The 23,655-nt window shown below is 38.8% G+C and overlaps 2 protein-coding genes across 2 annotated transcripts in view; one reads left to right on the top strand and one right to left on the bottom strand.

Moving 5' to 3' along the window:
- The window catches only part of rsph14 (radial spoke head 14 homolog), a 706,085-nt gene that overhangs the window by 363,614 nt on the left and 318,816 nt on the right, over positions 1-23,655 (bottom strand). The gene's annotated exons all lie outside the window — the stretch shown is intronic.
- The window catches only part of gnaz (guanine nucleotide binding protein (G protein), alpha z polypeptide), a 282,500-nt gene that overhangs the window by 69,325 nt on the left and 189,520 nt on the right, over positions 1-23,655 (top strand). The window contains exon 2 of the mRNA XM_043716093.1: positions 12,906-14,122. Within this exon, the coding sequence (XP_043572028.1) occupies positions 13,400-14,122 (723 nt within the window). The 5' untranslated portion in view covers positions 12,906-13,399. The remainder of the gene's footprint in view (positions 1-12,905; positions 14,123-23,655) is intronic.

Raw genomic sequence — 23,655 nt, 5'->3', positions numbered from 1 at the left:
TGGAGCAAGTGTGTCAGGTGTGAAGAGTAGTGGAAAATGATGAGATAATGAGAGTTTTTTAAAAATTTCATTTATGGATGAGGGTGTTGCTGGCTGGCCAGCATTCATTGTTCCTAATTGCCCAGAGGGCAGTTAAGAGTCAACCACATTGCTGTGGGTCTGAAGTCACATATACGCCAGACAAGGTAAAGATGGCAGTTTCTTTCCCTAAAGAACATTAGTGTGGTGGAAGAAAAGGTCAGCTTTTCTTTAAGTGAACCTCCTACGATTCGATTATCTAACACAAAAATATCAGTACAGTTCCCAGATTAAGAGAAAAAAGAAAAGAGAAAGGAAGGATTTTGTAAGATTATGGAGAAAGTATGAGATAACTTGTAGAAATACACCTGAATGTATTACATGAGTTAGGCATGATGTGGATATAGGAGAGACAGAACTGATATTGGCTGAGTCTAGAAAAGTAAGCTTAGGTAGAAGCAGAAATTCAGTACATGCTAAAAATCCACTTTCACTTCCTTCAATATCCTTGGGTGCATCTAATCCTGTCATGGTACCTTATCAACTTTAAATACTGACTGCTTATCTGATACCATCTCCTTATCAATTTTAAACTCTCCTAATAACTGAGTTTCCTCCTCTGACACCATAAGTTGGGCACATCTGCCTCATAGGTAAAGGCAGATGCAGAATATTAACTTAACACTTCAGCCATACTTCTTGCCCCCTCATATAAATCTCTTTTTTGCTCCTTAGTCAGTTTCACTTATCTTTTTACCACCTTTTTGCTATCAGTGTATTTACAGAAGACTGCAAATTGCCTTTTATGTTAGTTGCCAGTCCTTTTACAAAATCCTCCTTTGCTTTTTCACCTCACTTCTGGTCCTTCTGTTTTCAGCTTGGCTCTCAAGTATTTACTACCTGACACCTGTCCTAAGCACCCTGTTTCTTCCTTAACTTAATTTCTATCTCTTTTATCATCCAAGGGGCTCTTGGTTTGTACATCATACCATTCTTGTATGAAGAAATACTTTGAATGTACCTAAAACATATCCTCTTTGAGAGGAGTTGATTGTTTAGCCATTGTTTCACTCACCAACTGTCTATTTGGACCAGCTCTGTTCTTGTCCTGTTCAACTCCACTCTCTGACAACTAATTATTCTTACTCTGCTTCTTGCCTTGATCTGGAGTCATATTATTCCCTTCCCCAACTTTCTGCACTACTCCAAATGGGTCACTGATTTAGTCATTTGAGGGTTCACCTTATATTGGCAAGAGGACTCAGATGTGGTCCCTTGGACGAAGGTTTCGAGGCATTACATTCTTGTCTGCCTGTTTTTCATCACTGCCTGGGAGAGTTTCAAGTGTTTTCAGGCCATTTCACAGGCTTACAAAGATTACTCTCGAAACTCTGCTACATCATCTAAAATGGAGAATCCTCTTTCTGTTCTAAAAACATTTCTTTGAGTAGCTTCTTGTAGCCTTTTCCTTGGTGCTGTAAACTAATTCAAATGGAGTAAAACCAATGAACTCATTGGCTGAGTCTTGGTAGCCAACAGAAAAACATCCAGTCCATTTTCAGATTCTTGGATTTACAGTTGATTAAAATTCTTTTTTGATTGATTTGCTAACTTTTGGCACTCAAAGTAATATAATCCTTTGCATGCAATGCAGGAGAGACTGGTGAATAGTATTCAATTGTGATCTTCATAGCTCACAAACCCAGACCAGAATGTAAAAGCACCTTCACCCACTGGCACACTTTCTTCCACTACACACACAAGCCTGTGAGAAGCTGGCTTTTAAACCTTGACCTTGTGTGTTCTTGAAAGAGAACTTGTCTCTCACTCAGACAGCTTCTTTCCTTCCATCATGTTAGCAGTTTTACTGTCTCTCTCTCTCTCTCTCTCTACCCCCTCCCCCCCCTCTAGACAGTCACTGAATTTAAATCCACAATCCATTTGTTTGGCTGTAGCAGTCCCCTTTTGAAAAAAAACACATGTTGAAATTACCAGTTCAATTTGTCCATTGGTAATCTGGGCTTGTGATCTGTGGTCATGACAATAGCATATCAGTGAACCATGTCCATGCAAAGAATGGTGGTATTAAAATAAATATAATGGCTCTTTATCTGGAAACCAAAAGCATTCATAACTGGATAGATGAACTCTACATAAAAAATTATTTCGAAAAATATATAATTGCTTTAAAAGCAGTTCAGAAAGGGGTCACTTGATTCATTCCTAATATGAAGAAAGGTTGAACAGATTGGGCCTAAAACCACTGGATTGTGGCAGAATGAGAGCTGATCTTAACAAAACTGATAAAATTGTGTGGTGGCTGTATAGGTTGGGTTTCAGGAGGAAGTTTCCCTCTTGTGCATAAGACTAAAACCAAGGGGATATAATTTAAAAATCCCTTTTGAGACAGGGATGAGGAGAATTTCTTTGCTTCCTCAGGGTATGTAGCATGTGTATTCTTTGCCACAGGAAGGAGGCTGGAACTTTATTCAAGGCTGAGTTACATACAAACATAACGATTGTTAAAATGATGGATCAGGCTTCAAAGTACTTAGAAACACTTTATTTTACTTTTAATTCCAAAATGTGATTTTTTTAAAAAGAGAATTGCAACACAAAAAAAATCCTGATTCAAATTCAGTGATTGTCTGGCAATGTCCTCTGCAAAAGCTATGCAATGTTGCACCTGTAAAGTGTCAAGAAAACTTCCAACAGTGAGAGACTTGATGGGAAGAGATAAAAAGGGTCTGACTGGCCCATCCCTCTCAGCAGAAAATTACCTCTTACAGACATGTTTGTGTTACCCTCTAGGAATTTACTATAAAGGGATTAAAAACTAAATATAACACTAGTCTGTGTGTGTGTTATTAGCCAGGCATCCTGGTGTGTGATGTGGCACACAGAACAGTACAGCACAAGAACAGACCCTTCGGTCCACCATGTTCTGACCATGATGCCTTTCTAAACCAATCTCATCAGCCTGCATGTGGTTTTCCCTGTCCATTCATGTGCCTATCTAAATGCCTCTTAAATGTTTCCATCATATTTACTTCTACCACCTCCCCTGGCAGAGTGTTACATGCACCTACATTCTTTGTAATAAAAACTTTCCTCCCACATCTCCTCTAAACATTCCCCTCTCACTTTAAACCTAAGCTCCCTAGTATTTGACATTTACCTGGGAAAAAGACTCCAACTATCCACCTTATCCATGCCTCCCATAATTTTATATACTTCTGTGTTGCCCCTCAGCCTTTGGCGCTCTAGTGAAAACAATCCAAGTTTGTCCAACCTCTCCTTATAGCTACTATACACCGGTCCAAAGACTTCACATCCTTCTTATAGTGTGGTGACCAGAATTGCACAGTCTTACACTGCTATAACATGACTCACTAACTTTTATATTCAACAGCTTGATCGATGAAGGCGAGCATGTCATAAGCCTTCTTTACCGCCTTATTGACTTTGCCTCTTTCATAGAGTTATGGACTTGCATCCCAAGAACCCGCCATATAGCAATGCTCCTAAGTGTCCTGCTGTTTACTGTATACTTTCCTCTTGCATTTGACCTCCCAAGATGCATCACCTTACACATGGCTGCATTAAACTCCATCTGCCATTTCTCCACTTAACTTTCCAACTAGTCTATATCCTACTACATCCTTTGATAACATTCCTCACTATCCACAACTCCATCAATTTTTATGTCATTTACAAACTTACTAATCAGGCCACCCACATTTTTATCCAAATCATTTATACATATTACAAACAATAGCGTTCCCAACACTGGTCCTTGTGGACACCACTTGGTAATAAACCTCTTATCATAAAAATAGTCCTCCACAGCTACCCTATCTTCTATGTCCAAGCCAATAAATGTAGAAGAGCCATTTTAAATCGCTCTGCACTGCAGGTTAAACAAAGGGAAAGGCTTTTTCTGACTCTGAATACTAAATACAGTCACTGTCGAAGAGTCAGAACACAAAAATGTCCACCAACCGCAAAACCATGAATCTCAAAATCAACAGCACAACTGCCAAAATCAATTTTATTGGGGCCAACCAATAATGGACGCAACATCTTCATACGTGTTCTTCGCAAACAATTCAGAGACTGATACGTATTTTAATTTTTTTTTGGATTCACCTTTTATTTTAAACAGTATATTTTTGTTATGTTATCATTTCCTCTTCAATTTAGTAAAGAACAAACTCACTCTTTTTGCTACTTCAAGAAAGACAGTTTAAATTGGCTCATTTTAAAACATAACTTCAGTTGGGTCTGGAAGACATGTACAGAGAAAGGAAGGGATCTTTTTAAATTAACCTTGTTGCGAAAAACCGAGGAGGGTGGATGAATAAACAAAGGGAGTTAGAATATCCTTCCTCACACGAGAGCTTTATGATTTGGGGTGCTCGTTTAGAACTGTAACAGACTTGAGAATCTTGCCTAGAATCTGGTTACAATAATATGAACAAGAAGACTTCCCTTCTGCTCCACCATTCAATGACATCTTGGCTGATCTTATTGTCTTTAAAATTCCACTTTCTCATCTATCCTGATAATCTTTGATTGCCTTGCCTAACAAGAATCTATGCCTTTGCCTTAAAAATATTCAATGACTGTACTTCCACTGCATTCTGAGACAGAGAATTCTGAAGTTACACCGCCTTCTGAAAGAATAAGGTTTTCCTCATCACTATCTTAAAAAGAGTGATCCCTAATTTAGATAGATTTGTGATAGTGAGTAAAGGGTTATTGGGTGCGGAGAGAAAAACAGAGCTGAGACCACAACCAGATTAACAACGATTAGTAGAACAGGCAGAAAGGTTTGAATGGTGACAAGGTCGGGAAATAAATATTTCACTATACATTGCATTTCGAAAAGATAAACAAAATGGAAAAATGAGGAGGACTGAAGAAATGAAGTAAGGACTGTGGCAAGAAATTACCTCGGTTCAGAAGGTCAAGAAGCTGAAATGATATGGGACGAGATTGTTAAGCTGATTAGAAGACCCTCCACAGACCTTGGGAATAGCAGCCAAGTTCAAATACTGTCCTCATGCCTCCTAAACCTCACCCCTCATACCCTCAGTCTCCCAATGTCCCCCTTACCCTGAGGGTCCTCTATGCTGGGGATCTTGTAGGTATAGTATGCTTAGATTAGTAAAAGTATGTAATAAATTGTCACGTGCACATTAACATGGAAGCTAAGGATGGATGGAATTAGTAACATATGTGTATGGATAAAGGATTGGCTAAGGGACAGCTCACAGTAAATAGACCATTTTTAATGGGTCTTATGGTACAGTGATATGTTCTTATCTCTCGACTAGCAGGCCCATGTTCATGTTCTACAATCTGTGGAGGCATGTATCTCTAAACAGATTGTTTAAAAGATATCTAATTGCAGCACTTTCAGTTAGAAGTCTATAACTAGGATCAGTCCTGGCACCTCAGCTAACTAAATTCCATGTTAATATTATCTACAGTATTTTGAAGTGAGAAAATTTGTAAGAGTTATTCTAAGGAATGACACTCAACACATATAAAATTAGTTTCTTCAGGATTCTTAAATAATTATGCCTTAGTATTTATTGAAACTCAGTTACATTTAATGCAAGTCTTGATGAACTGTCAGTAATTTTAGCATCAACAGTTTTCTTGTCATTAAAATTGCAAATTCTGGGCCAGTGTTGTGGAGAGCAAACAGTTGACCCAAATGTAGTTGTCATCAGTGCTTCCTTCAGTTCATCAACTGAATGACTAGAACTAGAGACTTCAGCACTGTCAGAATTAGACTCCCAATCCTACACCATTCTATCAGCTGTTGAACATTGACAAACTTCTTACATGTGCTAGCACTGGTGGGTATAACTGGGAACCCATGACAAGAGAGTTATGAAGACACATGTCTGTAGAGCAATTGAAGCCTACTGATGCATGCAAAGTGATTACCTCTATTCATGGAATATTGCCTTCAGGATTCTCCTGGTACAGAAAGGTCTTTGCATCATAGAAGGCTCTAAAAATTACATTATTACATTATTAAAACACAAATAATTTGTCACATCTGAACTTGTTATGCTACAAAGCCAATTGGAGACAATTTTTAGTTTGAAAATGATTTTTGGAGTTTTTAAGTCTGTAATTACAGAATATGTCTATACACCTTTCTTGTTAATTGAAACTCTGAGGACTAGTTCTTTGAATTTTACTCTTTTTTGATTGCTGACGTTCTGCATGCTCTCCCTTTGCTATTCCAGCTGGATTCATTCACATTTTCACTTAGTTTAAAACAAGTCTCCTATTCTAACAGTCTATAATTAAACCTACAAATTACACACCTCCTTTATTCTTCCATTCCTCCTTCAAACTGAAGACTTTGAAACTCCAAGCCTAGAATGACTTAATAGCATACCATATGGTTGTCACAACTATGCCAATACCTATGATCCTGTAATTCAGTTTTAAAAGGCAAAGTTTTGCTACGGAAAAAAAGTCTTCTTTTGGAAATGAAATGGAAAGTCAGTTCACCTTGGTTTTGTGTGAGATTTGTAATGAGGATGCTAAGAGACCAGTTTACACTGACGTCATTCATTCATTCATTAGCGGCCCCTCGCAGACAAGGATGACTCTCTTCCACTTTCAGGATGAATCCGCAGGTGGCTGTACAGACTACCATAGCTTGGGGCAGAAGGTGGTCGTAGGTAGGAATAAGTGGGTCACTGGTGTGGCAGTGCGCTCCTTTTGCTGTTTTCACCTGGTTTTTACTTTTTCCTAATAGTAAGTCTCAAGGGGCTTGATGCCTTCCGGAATGCTCCTCATCCACTTTGGATGGTCTTGGGCTAATGATTTCCAGGTGTCCATTGAGTTTGCTATGAAGCAGTGTCCCGGCAAAATACTCTTGAAGAGTGTTTAAGCAATTGTCTAGTATAAAGTACAAGCATCAACAAATCCCCCTGGTTTCTAGCCATTAAAATTAATGTTTGAAACATTATGGTTGGATCTGTGCATCTTCCCAAAATGTAAGCCTGGTGAGCAAAGTTTTGTGCAGAGAACAGCAGTTGAAAAATTTGTCTCAGACTTTGGGATTCATGTTTGAGGATCCTTATCTGTGAGAAAGCTGGCAGGTAGGCCATAATAAATAGCTCCTACTGCCATTGTCCATAAGTAGTATGAGATCAACATGCATTTAAGTAGTAGATAAAAACACCAGAGAGCAACAAATAGATAATTTTTATGATAGAGTTCCAGGAGGAAAGGTAGGAGGAGACTTGTGAGCAACATAAATACCTACATAACTGACAGCTCTGGCAAAATTAGTCCCCATTGTATCTAAGCAATAGGTATGTGGCAAAACCTCCATCGAATGTAGCTTATACTTCGTTAGTTTCTTTAAAAGGGAACAGGATATATATCAGGGGATTTTGATTTTTATGAAGACAAAGGCTTAACTGATCAAATTTTAGACCAGATTCTGTACAGTATGAAAACAGGCCATTTGGCCCAACAAGCCCACACCGACCCTCCAAAGAGTAACCCATAATGACCCATTCCCCTACCCTATATTTACCCCTGACTAATGCACCTAACACTATGGGTAATTTATGGGTAATTTCACCTAACCTGCACATCTTTGGATTGTGGGAGGAAACCCACGCAGACACAGGGAGAATGTACAAACTCCACACAGACAGTCGTCCGAGGCAGGAATCGAACCCGATCCTTGGCACTGTGCGGCAGCAGTGCTAACCACTGAGCCACCGTGCCGCCCTTTAAATACTCAAGTGCAGTTGGGGGGCATTGTTAATGGTAAAATATAACCAGGCAGAGTTTCATAATGGAAAGTTAGATGGATATCCCAGTGCTTCAACAGATGACTTGAGAAAACATTTCAGTGATATGCAACTGCCTGCCTCAGAAGGTTGATGAATTAGATAAAAGCCCAAAATGTTTCGAGTATGATTGGAGATCACACTAAAGGAGAAGCAGTTACACTGCCTCATATATCTCAATAAAATGTGACATAAATTCTTGAAAAAAAACCAATGCAAACTGAGCTAAAATTGGCACCAGGAGATACGCAATACCAGACTAAATGCCTCTTCATTCCTTCCAGAAGGCACCTCTGCTCTTTCCTTTGGCTTCCTTCCTAATCACAGCAATTTGTGAGAATAATGCACACAGGACGAATCCTCTCACTCATGGGTACCAGCATTAGTCTAATGTGCACATGAAATGAAGTACTAGGAGACACTAAAGTAAAAGGAACCGCAACAATTCTGAAAGTATAACGTTTGGCTCTCTATAAATGTTGACTTGGAAAATGGGGTTTTAAAAGTATTCATCAACTTAAACATACATTCCAAAATGTTCATGTTGCTAATGCAAGTTTGAACTATTTTGAAAGGATTCTTCTGTTCTTAGGTTTTTGATGTATGCCAGCAAACATTTTATAAACAAATGTTCTCCTGTCAATTAAAATGACGTCAGCAATGACCTGAAGGTCACTTCACTTCAAATTTGTTCAGCTGCTGCCTCAGTGACAGAAAGTGGTTTTCCTTAGGTGGAAAGAAAGTGGTAACAAATTTAACGGAGGTCAGTATTACAATGAAGAGATTTTAAAGAATCTTTTGACAGATTGCTGTCAACTTTAAAGCAGGTCAACATTAACACATTGTTTTTAAAAAACACAAAATTAGCACCCTCCCATTTTCTCTCTGTGTTTATGTTAACAATTTAAAATGTATAACAAGGGAGTGCTAATGATCTCATCCAGGCATGTGGCTGAAAAGATCTGCAGAGCCCTACTATTGTAAAGAAGCTCAATTAGCGATATTGGATAGAGCCATTGACCGAGAAATATCCTGACTGTTTTTTCAAGTCTTTCCAAAGATCATTATCTTCCAAACCCATTTCAATTTTTAAGTTTAAACAATGCTTACAAAAATCAGAAATAATACACATAAAAACACAGAGAATCTTAATTAGCATCTCCCAAAAAATCTGGGCTGTTGTATTAGAAGTCCCTTGGTGGGCTGGTTGCTTAAATAATAAAACGTCATAACCATAAACAGATAGTTCCATCTCCAATGCCATAGCTTCAGTGAAAAGGTGGACAATATCTGTTAATGCGGGAAGTCTACTGGTGCAGCTCATCCAGGAGTGAATCCTTTCTTGCATACATAGAAAAGGGATAAAGAGATGCAACCAGATTCGTTGAAAATTACAGATATAACATGGCCTACTTCTATTCTTATATCTCCAAAACCCATTTCAGAACATACACATTACATCATTCACCAAACATTGCCAACAATAACGTCACACATCCCTCAACAAATACGGCCAATACTACCACTCCCTGTTCTGATGACCACCTGATGAAGGAGCTCCGAAAGCTAGTGCTTCCAATTAAACCTGTTGGACTATAGCCTGGTGTTGTGTGATTTTTAACTCTGTTCTGATTGTAAGCCTGTGATGGCTATCTTTGTGGTGCAGAATAAAGTTGAGTGAAGGTATAGCTATCTCAGCCATGGGAGAAATTAATGCAGAAACCTATTTAACACAATGTTTAATTAAACACAAGGAAGACTATCCCTCCAATCCCATAGATCTGAAGAGATGTTTAATTTGTTTTTTTTCAGAGATTGATGCAAAATTAGTGAATCTGCTGCCTTTGACAAAACGTGACAATCCTTTGGAGTTTTTTGAAGAGAGCTACAGCTGAAGTGCAGACAGTAAAAACTATGTTAAAGATCAAATAGCAGGCAGAACATCGTAAAAATATAGATTATATAAGACAAATCAAATTACAACATCATTATTTAATACACGGCTGCTGGCTAGGCTTCATTTGATATTCTAACGGCAGTAAGTCTCTGTACACCAGCTGCACCTCCTTGTGGGCTGATAATGTTGCAGGACATTTGGATCTTTTGGTCCTAAAAACAGCTTTATATCAGAGGAATGGTTTTTATTCATTTGCACTGATGGGCGAGAAAAGTAGCTGGACAAAAGGTCGTTTTGCACTCAGCATTGAATAGATCTGACTCTTCCTTTCATGTACATCACTGAGGAGGAGGGAATTTAAAATATTAGTTCAGGTGACTTTATTGAAAAACTGAAATGTAGAAAGTACAAAAGAAGAAGGTATATTGAGATAGTGCCTATCATAATCTTAAGATGTCTTTACAACAAATTAGGTATTTCTTTGGAAGCATGGCCACTGTTGTTGCAAAGGAAAGTATCATAATAATGGTTTGAGAGTTTTTAAACAATGTATCAATTGAGGGATTTTGTTTTTTTAAAAAAATCATTGGTGTTTGAGTTCAGCTATGGAGTTTGATTTGGTCTCCCTATCTAACCTACTGAAAATTTCCATCAGCTTTAAAAAAAAGAGATGCACAAACACAAAGTAATGTGCATTGAAACTAATTTTGATGAATCATCAGTTTGGTGCTAAACCCTGTTCTCTCGAATGATGGGACAATGTACAATTTGATCAGTTGCCATTTTGTTCGATGTCTGAAGTCAAGCTTATCACTTTGGCTGCAAGCATTTCTGTTCATGACTGATGCTGCAAGTAGCTAATACTTACACTGAAAACTTTATACACCAGTAATTTTCCTTGTTATGTTGTTAACTCTTTACTTCACTGCTCCTGCTGTACCCAAATCAGTAGGGAGAGTCACTTAGTAAGAGCCGACAATTAACTAATACTTGGCTAATGGATGTGTTTTATATGTGGGCTTCGAGTCCAGGCCAGCCAAATGACTTGTCAAATTTGAACCCTAGATTATTATTCGAATGTTCAATCACTTTTTGAGGGGAGAGCAATTTTATTTATACAGGAAACTATGCGTACAATTTTAATTTGTTCCATGAATAGAAAGTGTGACAATAGTTGTGTTTTAGTTTTTCTTTGCTTACCTTAACAAATCAATCAAATAGCTTTTATAATGGGGATTAAAACAGTTGAACCATCTGCTCTGTATCAAAATAAATAAACCCATGAAAATGCACAATGTGGTTAAAAAAAAGCAATTTCAAAAGACAGACTATTATTAAATTCAAATGAGTTACTGCAAGATCATGAGTGGGTGAAAGATATCAAACATCCTCCACAACAGTAGTATTATTACAGAAAAAAAATTGTATTTGTCTAAAAATTGTGTCTTTTTAAACTTCACATGCCAGATCTCAGAGATTCCCCCATTGATATGTGATAGTGAATGCTGATTGTTCATCAATATTGATCGCTGCCTTGCTTATGACATGACTACAGCAAATGAAATTCTGCTATTTTTCACTTCAGAAAGAAGGAACAAAATCCTTTTTACAGATAGATCAGAATTAAAGCAGGGAATGGTTAAATACATTGAAGAAATGTCGTGCTTCTTTTAAAGTATTATTTGATATCCTAGATGAACATTAAGGTTTGTTGTTGAAAACACATTTCATTTAAATTTTAATATCATACAATCATTTATATTCATGATATCACTATATGGCGATCTAAGAATTATAGATGATGGCTTGATTTTAACCCTACACACTCAACAAAAATAAGTCTGTTCCTTATCTGCTCGGAACCTAACCTCTACCTGGCATTGCCCATTTTGATGCACAGATTCTGTGGGAACTGAGACAGTTGCTTAATAAAGGCAGAAGCGTTGTGAACATGTGCAAATAGGGTCATACTATTTCAATAGGATCTGGTTACATTTTAATTGAGGTATGAATGGAGGAACCACAGTAGGTTTCGCACCATGCTAAATCAAGTCTGTAGACAGATGCACCCCTCTGTGGGGAAGTCAAATCTTCCTCAGTGGAGCTTAGGGCATTCTCCAGACCTCACATCTGTGGTTTCTGTTGGTTTAAACACTCCCTCTCTTCACAAATTACTTCCACTACCTATAATGTTATCAACTCTCTCATGCGCATCATCCATGATTTACCTGCTTGCTGGAGGACTGCTCTAGACTGGATCTCTAAGGCGAGTCGAAAGGTGTGGCGCTGAAAAGCACAGCAGGTCAGGCAGCATCCTAGAAGCAGGAGGGTCAACGTTTTGGACATAAGCCGTTCATCAGGATTTATGTCCGAAATGTCGACTCTCTCTGCTCCTCAGATGCTTCCTGACTTGCTGTGCTTTTCCAGTGCCACACTTTTCAACTCTGACTCTCCAGTCCTCACTTACTCTGGATCTCTAAGCAGCCTACTAATGCATTGCTGTGTTCTATCTACTTTGAACAGGCAACTAGTCGCAGCATGTTTCTGAGGCTGAGTTGCTGAAATAACCTGGCATTGAACATTTTGATCCAGACATCAAACTCAAACCATTGATTGCAGTTTAAACTTGACCTCTTCTCACTCCACACCACCTGAAACCTGGTTAAAATCGACCCTCTCAGCCTTGAATATACTTGACAACCCATTCCTGTAATGTCATAACATTGTAAAGACTTTTAATTCAGTCACTGGCAGTGAAGCTCAAAATCAGGCTTGTTCAGTTCATAATGGGTCAGTGTCTATATAAGTGACTCACTCAATACAACATGTGTAACTTGGATACAGACCCACATTCACAGCTGGAATTCATGTAGTGCATCCAATCTTAGAGGTAATTATATCAAACGATTCAGTAATGTATCAATTAAAGGAAGCAGTCTCAGCTGAACACAAAAAGGTACTTTTTGAAGCCATGGAATTTGCAAGAATAGATCACTTATACAATTTAAAAATTCACCAACTTTCTATTGTGGGATTAATAAAGCACGTAAATAATTTACAGCCTATTGTTCTCTTTCAAACAGTCACCATGTCAGTTCATCACCTACAGGAAAAGCAGTCCTAATGATTCACTTTGCTTTGTTTGGCAGATAAATTGGTCACTGATGGTTATACACACTGTTCAGGTTTGAAGTAACAGAAGCAAAGAACTGTGCATTTCTTCTGTACACTTAACACGAAACCCAACAAAGAGACAGAGATAAGTAAGTGGGAACTGTGATCACCTAAATATATCTATCATCTCTAAAAAGGATGGATACTAAATAATGATGTCGGGGTGGAACAGAAATTTAAAGACACAAACTGCATTTCAGAAAAGGGAAAAGTATTCCATCAACAGGAATGAGCCATCTTTCTTGTATAAAGGAGGGGAATGCCATGACATCTGCTGAATTGAGGACCTATCAGTGGATGCTGCACTTCTTCGCTCACCCCTGCTGGGATTGACTGAATTGGTACTTACCTGTTTGATCATCTGGCACAGCTTTTACTTTTGTGTGAAGTACACAGCACACCTGACAAAAGCCTACTGCAGCAATCACTGTTGCTTTCGAGAAGTACAGGCAACTGCAACGGAAGGAACATGGGATGTCGTCAAAGCTCTGAAGAGAAGGAGGCAGCTCGGCGCTCAAGGCGGATTGATCGGCACCTGCGCTCAGAAAGTCAGCGCCAGCGTCGCGAGATCAAACTCCTGCTGCTGGGGACCAGCAACTCTGGCAAGAGCACCATTGTGAAACAGATGAAAATTATCCACAGTGGCGGGTTCAACTTGGAGGCATGCAAGGAATACAAGCCCCTCATTATCTACAATGCTATCGACTCTCTCACACGTATCATCCGCGCACTAGCTACCCTCAAAATAGAATTCCACAATCCTGACAGAGCCTATGATGCTGTTCAGCTCTTTGCCCTGACTGGACCTGCTGAAAGCAAAGGGGAGATCACACCAGAACTGTTAGGGGTAATGAAGCGCCTATGGGGTGACCCAGGTGTCCAGGAGTGCTTTTGCCGGTCCAACGAGTACCACTTGGAAGACAATGCAGCCTACTACCTGAATGACCTTGACAGAATTGCAGCATCCGACTACATCCCAACAGTAGAGGACATTCTGCGGTCAAGAGATATGACCACTGGCATAGTGGAAAACAAGTTTACTTTTAAGGAGCTGACATTTAAAATGGTGGATGTAGGAGGACAGCGGTCTGAACGGAAGAAATGGATTCACTGTTTTGAAGGGGTTACAGCAATAATTTTCTGCGTGGAGCTGAGTGGATATGACCTGAAACTATATGAAGATAATCAGACAGTAAGTAAATGCCCTTTTTTTTTCTGGGTGGGTGTTTTTTCTAAATCTTTCATTTGATAACCATCACATGTGATTCCTGTGGTCTGCTCCATTATGTACAATTTTTGTAACTGTTTATAATTTTAATGTTAGTTTGATAATTATACTGCTTTCTGGAATGGATCAAAAATTAAGGATTAATTTCTCTGTCTCACTTTAGATAGATGTCTGTTATGATTAATTTGTAGTTTAAGCTACTGTGTAAGCTGTTATACTTTTTAAGTATTAGAATCAGTTGCTGCCTTTGTCCAACAACAGCAATAAGGGCTCAGTTGTCACAATATTGAAGGGGATGTCTGGAGTTTCTTCTGATAGTTTCCTCAAACATCCTGAGGATAGTCAAAATGTGCAGCTTTCAACCAATCACATTGCTTCAACCATATACTCAATTCTTACTACTTCTGCAAACAAGCATGATCAAAAGACAGTGTATTAAATGAACAGGATGCAGTTTAGTTAAGGTTTTGTATTTCAAAATTATTGGCTTAAAGTTGAAGGAATAAAAGCTGCACATTTGAGACTGTGTTTTGCTGAAAAAAGCCTGACATTCCCTGAACTTCACTTGAACCTTGAAGCCTCATATCTGTTGTTATTCTAATTGTAATAATGGCCTGAGTTCTGCATGTGCAAAAACAAAATTATCATTAACTTCACTGCAGCACCTTAACGAATAATTCACTAAAAGACAATATTTGAAGTTAGACGTTTTAAGTTAATGAACTACTGTATATTTTAATTGTTTCCAGAATATTTAGAGTACAATTTTCTCTTTCAGGTGTGTGCCATTGCTACACACCTTGAAACATTATTGCACAAAAGAAAGATTATTCTATGAAGTTATTTTGAGTTAATTTTTTGTCCAGAATGATTGCTTCAAAGCCAGAGGTGCAACACCTTAGCTTTCAGCTAAAGTGTTAATTTGCACACTTAGTTTTCTTATCAAATATTTCATGCTCTATTTGCCAGATGAACAGAGATAACTGAGTCAGCTGAGCTTTAGTACAACACATTGCTGTAATTATTGCTATGGTTACTGAAATGCATGAGGTTTTGTGAGGGATTAAACTATGATCAATTTGCTACAATAACCATTGGAGGCCAAGACTGTTTTACAGAATATATGTATATATACAGATGATTTTTTGTCCCTGTCTCCTTCCAATTCTTACCACCCACCACCCACCACCAGCACCAAGCCATTTGCTTAGACATGGCTTTTCCAAAGTCTCTGGTTGCTATAGTGCCAGTTTCTCAGAGCAGTATAGTGACTATCTCTCATTTCCCAGCAACCAGCTAATCAGCTCTTAAAGCCTGGTAACCAAATGCTGCTGTACGTGGCAGTACTAACTTACATAAATCAAGAGTTATTTGATAAGTGTTGAAGCCCTTGATGGTACTTTGTCCATGTAATTTGTATCGTGAACAACAAATGATCATTTAATGAAAAAGCTGTCTGAAATCACCAAATGATTGTAGTTCAACTGGTTACATATATCTGTTAAAGTTTAATCTTTGCGTTTTGGCAACATGCCAAGTGTACCAATGTGCAGTTCCATATGTGTTTTTTTAATAGCTCTCCATACACAGAAAATCTCCAGTACTAGTTTTACTAATTACTTTTGTAGAGTGTGATATTTAGTACAGAGCTGGCAATGTAGTGGAGGAAGATAATGCTATTAAATCGAAGAGAACTGGGAAGATATATAGTAGAAAAAGAAATTGAGGGAATGCAAGACAGTGCATGATATTTTTCAACCTTTGTGGCTAACCAGATACACTACACTGATTTATTGCAGTTATGATCCCATGATAGAATAATAGAAATGTCTACACTGAAGGAGACTCCGTAACCCACTATATCAGTGTCATGAGTGTGGTGCTGGAAAAGCACAGCAAGTCAGGCAGCATCAGAGAAGCAGGAAAATCGATGTTTTGGGCAAAAGCTGATTCCTGATGAAGGGCTTTTGCCCGAAACATCGATTTTCCTGCTTCTCTGATGCTGCCTGACCTGCTGTGCTTTTCCAGCACCACACTCTTGGCTCTGATCTCCAACATCTGCAGTACCCACTTTCACCTTTTAACCCACGATATCAGTGTCCATACCACAAGGCAATTTATTTTGTTTATTAATGATGTAACAAAACTAAAAGAAAAGAAACATAACCGTAATACATTAGGTATTTCCTTTCTTCCAAGTTAATTGTATCTACATTCTCAGCTAAAAGGTCAGGATAATTCCAAACATTTTAGCTGTACAGTTCTTCTCACATATATCTCATGAGCAATTACAGTAAGGAGGAAGGACATATGGTAAATGGAGATTAATGGATAGATTAGAATGAAGGCACAGTTGAGGGGAAAGGTTTTACAGATATTACTGGTAGCAGGGAAAAGGCAAAGGGTATTGGTTAAAGAATGCTGGTGCATAGTGGCTTAACAAAAGGCAATAATATTGACATGGAAAAGGGATGGCCAGAGAAAAGACTGGTGTTAGAAAAATGGCTGCATTAAACAGCATAATATAGAAATATATCATTCACATTTTTGTGGGTGAAACTTGTTAGGTTTTCAAAACAAGAATATGTTTTAAAATTAACATGTTGGATTGATTGCCAATCCTCCAAGATTGTCCTTAAGTCTTCAGAAATTAAAATGCAATTTCCTGAAGCCATTTTTTAAAAACTTTCTTTGAACATTTTTGCTTATTAGTTATAAAAATTTGAAGATGCACAAAATAATGTAATTTCACAGAGGTGTTAAAGACATTTTAGAACATATCATGAAACCTCCACAAATCTTATCTTACTGTTCTGCCCGGAGGTGCAAATGGTTTTGGAAGGACTGGGTGATGGAAATATGATGGAAGGTCTGGGTGGGATGCTCTAGAGAGTCGGTAGGGACTCAATAGGCCAAATGGCCCGCTTCCACACTGTAGGGATCCTATGATTCTTTCAGCAATATCAACAACAATGCCTTTAAGGACTGTTTGTTCAATTTACAATAACATCCTTTAAATTATCACTTTAAAAATATCCAAAATAATTCAAATCTCAATTTGTAAATGACTGAAAAGTTATGAAAACTTGGGATGTGTGACATGACCATTCATATAAAAACACGACAAGACAAATAAATTATCTTAAAAGTTAATTCAAAACAATGATGAGGATTCACGTACTGTGGTACATAATTTTAAAATCCATTTGTTCAGGGATATTATGATTATCAGTATCCAACTCTCTGGAAATGAGAGCTTAATATTGACTTGCTGTGCTGGCATCCCTGACTGAAGGCTTAAGTGAATGAGCAGTTAGGACTTGAACCCAAATCTTCTGGATCAGAGGCAAGGACAATATCGCTGCACCACAATAACCCATTTGGGACAATTTTAATTGTGCTTATTAGGTTAACATTAAGGTTTCCATTAAGATTAGTTTGCATAATCGTAATCATATTGGGCAGAATCTTACCAGGATCTGAGTGACATGGGCTCTAACAGGATTTGTGGCAGAATTAGATGCGAAATCTGGCGAGGCCCATCTCGGCATCAGGAGTGTCTCACTCTTTTTTATGTTTTTGACAAGCGGCGTGGTGAGTTTCTCATTTTGCAATAGCAAGTTACCAATTAAAGGGATTATGTCTTGGTAAACACCCTGTTAATGACTCAACTTGCCTCAGCTTTCTATCTTATCAAATGTGCCAAACAATCTATATGTTGCAAAAACTTGATGTGGAAATCATAACAAGTACCTGGCAAATTAAGCTTACTGTCAGTTCAAAAGGACATCCATGTTGGACACCAAGCATGACCATCTCAGGGCACATTGCATGGGCACCTGCCACACGCACTGCACACCTACAAAACAAATGACATTTGATATGCCCCTGCCTCTAAGAACCCTCATGACACAGCTTTGATCCACTTACAGAATGCTCTTTACTTTAATGCTGCACCAACAACTAATTGTGCAACATGGATTTTATTGCTCTTTGCTTGCTATCATAGTACTAACTCACTTAAGCCTTCAGTCAGGGATGTCAACACAGCAAGTCAATGTGGAGTTTCTATGATCTCCACATGAGTGGTGAGGAGTTGAATGTTAGGCAGTCCACCCCACCTTCAATTTTCCTGCCCTATTGTGGGGTATTTTCTCCTGGAATGAGAGAGGCACAGGTATTACGGGAGATAAAAGTGTGTGCAGGTGATAAGGTGTCCCAAGCAAGTGAGTAGGCAATGCAGAGGGCATTCAGGGTTAACGATGTCAAAGCTTAGGGTGGATGGGAACAAGTGTGGGAAGATTTTGCAGGCAAAAGTGAGAACATAAGCATTGGTGGGAGGTAGCTATAAGAGCAGAGATGGAGCGAATGTCAGAGATAAGATAGTGGCACCTACACTAGTGTAATGGAAAAGCTCATTGACCTTCTTCCTACAATCCTGGTCATTCATTTGGATGGCTGAATTTTTTTAACTTGGGTGGCATGGCATGGTCATGTACCCCCATTGGTCCTGGGGGAGGATGAAATCCTGCATCTTCACCACCTGATCTAGCAGGACCTTCAGGTTCCTGCCCACGAAACATGGCATCCTTTGGCTACATGTCCAAGGCAAATATCTGGAACCATGCAGGGCAGCTCCAGACTGACAGTGCTTGGCCAGTGTAGGTCAGGGCTTTCAATGATGGTGCGGGCACAAGGGAATACAGTAGATACCAGGATATTTGCTGAGTGGCAAGTTGTCCCGGGAATGGCACGTGGTAAGATGAGGCTCAAAACGGACATGACAGCTGGCATGGTGGCATGGTAGGTAGTGAATGAGGCAGGTTTAGTCAGATATGACAAGACAGAAAAACTCAGTGCAACTCAGACATAATCAGCAAAATGTAGATTTACACCATAGCCTTTTTATTAGCATAATAGAAGAAACTTCTTAATCTTCTCAATATGTACTCGTGTATAGATTGATCTCATGTATAAGTAGACCCCTTATTTTGGCCAAAAATCTAGTATTTTTCGTATACCTCATGTATAAGTCGACCCTAGTTTTTCACGGGTCTCTGCCTGATCAAATATGCAGCCTTAAAGGGCATGATTTGCATATTTTTGATTCAAATGCAATACCTCGGTCATCCCATGTTGCACATGCCAGTATATATTTGCGCAACGCGATTTTCAAATCATTAAATCATACATACAGTACAACTTCAATTATCTGGACATCAATTTCCGACTTTCAGATTATCTGAACAAGATCTCAAGGTCCCGTAAAAATGGCATTAGGCAACTCAGCATTCACTTATCAGTTAAACAGCATTGCTGGATAACTGAGGCATGTTCGATAACCGGCACCCAAATTTCTGCTTGTTTATGATCAGATCAGTTATCAGTTAAACGACAATTCTGGCGTGTATTGCCTGATAACTGAGGCATGTTTGGATAACCGGCGCTCGTAAATTACCGCTTGTTTACAATCAGATCAGTTATCCAAACAATCAGTTATCCGAACAAAATACTCGCTGCCCGTCTTGTTCAGATAATCAAGATTATACTGCATTCTGTATATATGTATGTAAATATTACATAAGTAAGTATATTTGACCTACACATACAAATATCTATGGTACCTTATGGCAGCCCTCGACCTTGCCTTCCCGCTGTTGTCTCAGTTTCTTAGAAGTAGGTGTCGTGTACAATTGTGCTCTGAATTTGGAGTAAAACTCCTCTAAATTTTTCTGACAAAATGGCATCACAAAGAAACAAGTATGCAGCACAGTTTCAACTAAAAGTTATTGAAGTTGCAGAGAAAAACAACAATGCAAGGGAGTTCTGTCTTTCTGAAAAACTTGTCTGAGATTGGAGAGAAAAAGCTACGCAGTTTAAGGCTATGCCAAAATAGAAGTATGCCAACTGAGGAGAGCTGAACAAGTGGCCACAACTAGAAGAAAAGATTGCTGACTGGGTAATTCAGTGCATAGTGACTCAATAATGTATAAGAATACGCACCGAAAACGAAGCAAAAAAAGATGGATTCAGTGATTTCAAAGCCAATGCTGAATGATGCAGTAGGTTTATGAAAAGGTATGACTTAGTGCTTAGACAGAAAACCAAGATTGCTCTACGTCTACCAGCAGAACTTAATGACATGTTTAATTGGGTTCCTCGCTTTGAAATCGGAAGTCAGAAGAAAATGGGTACAGGCTCTCATGCATCGGCAATATGGACGAAGCCCCAATGAACTTTGATATGCTAGGGAACAGAACTGTGGACAAGATTGGAGCAAAAACAGTTTTGCTTAAGATTAATGGCCATGAAAGGAGCCGATTCATTGTTGGTACTTGGTTGTATGGCAGATGGAATAAAGTTAAAGCCTATGGTGATTTTTAAGTGGAACACTCTGCCCAATCAGAAATTTCTGAAAAGCATTGTTGTCCTCGTCCACAAAAGAGGATGGATGGATGAAGGTGGCTGCAAGACTTGGATTAGGGAGGTCTGAAATGTGCGATCAGGTGAACTTAAAAAGGAAAAGAATTTACTGGTTTGGGATATGTTCAAATCACTCAGAGTGAAAAATGTTATCAGTGAACTTTGAGCTAACAATACTGACATTGCAATGAATCCTGAAGGCCTTACAAGCATGGTGCAGCCACTAGATGTTAGCATCAATAAACCGTTTAAGGACTTAGTATGGAAGAAATGGGACATTTGGGTGCAAGAATCAGACCTACTGTGCTTTTCCAGCGCCACACTTTTCGACTCTGATCTCCAGCATCTGCAGTCCTCACTTTCTCATAGGCATTTAAATCAGGCCAAATTGCTTAAATCTTCTGGGCTTCAGGTTTGTAATCCAGACAGTTCATTGCCTGTTTCAAACCCCCATTGTCCTATTCCAAATTAAAATTGAGAATCAGTTGTTATGATCCCTATGTCATGGTGGTTGTTTAACTCTGTATTAAGGATGGTCTCCTGAGTGGAGTGCAAGTAAGATCCATTTGGAGAATGAATGGTGCCACTCCACTGAGAGAATATCCAGCACAGACCCATACATTCATGGAAATTGAAGTCAGTTAGCTGGGATCTGGTTTTAAAATGGTGACAATATAAAACTTAGGATCTTAAAACTAAACAAAGAAATGTTGACGAGACACGAAAATACAAGGACGGTGAATTTCACTCAGTTAATTGCAAGAAAGTAGTCATTAAATATGGGGAGTTAAACTGGATTCTGGGCAAGTTGGAGTACACAGGGTATGAGACTTCGTAGGGAAAATAACCTCAGGCCTCATTTTTGTACCTAATCACTAAGATTGCCTATTGCCATCTCCAGAATATTGCATGACTTTACCCAGTCTCAATTCATCTGCTGTTAAAACTTGAAAATTCCAAGATGTAACTGTATGATTTCTGACACTCAACCCTCCATAAACTCGAGTCATCTAAAATTCTGCTACCTGCGCTCTAACTCTCACCAAGTGCCATTCACTTATCATCTTTGGATTTGTTGATCTATATTGGTTCCCAGTCAAGCCACAACAGATTTTAAAATTCTTATCTTTGTATTAAAACCCCTCCATGACCTGTCCCTATCCCTAATCTCCTTCTGCTTCTCAATCATCTGAAATGCTAGGTTCCTCTAATTGCAGTGTGTTGTGTCTCCCTGATTTTAATTGCTGTATGGTGGCTGCACTTTCATTTGCCTTGGCCCCAAACTTTGGAATCACCAGTATCTTTTGCCATTTCAATTTCTTCCTTAAATCTTACCTTATTAAGTTCAAGATCATATATTGTTTTTTTGGAATGCTACTATGAAATGCTTTGAGTAAAATTCAAAGGAGTAATTACAGTCATAGAGTCATACAGCAGGGAAAAAAAGGCCTTTTGGCCCAACTCGCCCAAGCTGACCAGGTTTCCAAAAGATAACTAGTCCCATTTGCTTGTGTTTGGTCCATATCCCTCTAAACCTTTCCTATCCATGTACCTGTTCAAATGCCTTTTAAATGTTGTAGCTGTACCAGTCTCTACCATGTCCTTGGATAGCTTGTTCCATATATGCACTACACTCTGTGTGAAAATGTTGCCCCTCTCACCTTAAATCTAGGACTTCTCATTTTGGACTCCCCTACCTTGGGAAAAGACCTTGGCTATTCACCTTATATATGCCGTTCATGATTTTATAAACCTCTATAAGACCACAGCCTCCTACACTCCAGGGAAAAATGTTGCAGCATATCCAGCCTCTCCTTATAACTAAGACATTGGTAACATTCTTGCAAATTGTTTTTGCACTCTTTCCAGTTTAATAACATCCTTCCTGTAGCAGGGTAACCAGAACTGTATGTGATATTCCAAATGTGGCCCTGCCGATGTCTTGTACAGCTAAACACAAGTTGTTGCTAACTTTATGCCTGTACATTTTTTGTTGAAAAATTCACACCTCATAGCATCAATCACTTATGATTGGAAGTAAGTATATTCCTTTTTGAATGTACTTTATAATCTTACCAGCACCTAAGAAAATGTACTGGTCTTCTAATTCTACTGATTTCCCACTTAAATCTTAAAGGACAAATTGCTCCTATACAACCTAATATTAATTTCAGGCAGCATAAGTATGGAAATTGGGAACCAGATTTTCTCTCAGTTACACATTCAATACAATTGGCAATCCTAGAAACCACACTATAAAATAATTCAATTGTTAATTCGGTTTAGATTAGATTAGATTAGATTACTTACAGTGTGGAAACAGGCCCTTCGGCCCAACAAGTCCACACCGACCCACCGAAGCGCAACCCACTCATACCCCCACATTTACCCCTTTAACCTAACACTATGGGCAATTTAGCATGGCCAATTCACCTGACCCGCACATCTTTTGGACTGTGGGAGGAAACCGGAGCACCCGGAGGAAACCCACGCAGACACGGGGAGAGTGTGCAAACTCCACACAGTCAGTCGCCTGAGTCGGGAATTGAACCCGGGTCTCTGGCGCTGTGAGGCAGCAATGCTAACCACTGTGCCACCGTGCCGCCCATGTTGCTGCATTGCAGGGATAGCTATAAACACAAAACTAGGCTATAAATGAAAGTTTGATATTTTCATTGAAAAGTTTATTTTCCTTATTACTCCTGTCCTACAAGTTTGTAGAAGTAATAATTTCAGACCTACTGGTAGCATCTGTCAAATTGAAAGCCTTCAAAAACCTGGTAATCAAGTCTGAGACCCAACAACAGAAGTATTTATCCTTGCACAGACAAGCATATCAACTTTAACAATTATATTCTGATTTTGCTATAACAGAAAAAAACTTCATTCAAAAATAAAATGATTATAATGGAAAGTATCATTTTTACGTAGAATGAAAGAAGCTTAAGTCCAAAAGGCACCTGATGTTTCCATTTGACATTGTTTGGACATAGGACATTATTGAACCAACAGTAGGACAGACCATACTAGATGCACTGAGAATTAATGAGCCAGAATGAGTCAACAATATTGTA

The sequence above is a fragment of the Chiloscyllium plagiosum genome, chromosome 25, assembly GCF_004010195.1.
Source record: "Chiloscyllium plagiosum isolate BGI_BamShark_2017 chromosome 25, ASM401019v2, whole genome shotgun sequence".
NCBI classification, from domain to species: Eukaryota; Metazoa; Chordata; class Chondrichthyes; order Orectolobiformes; family Hemiscylliidae; genus Chiloscyllium; species Chiloscyllium plagiosum.
The sequence above is the reverse complement of the archived record's forward strand: the minus strand, read 5'-3'. Positions and strand labels throughout refer to the sequence as shown.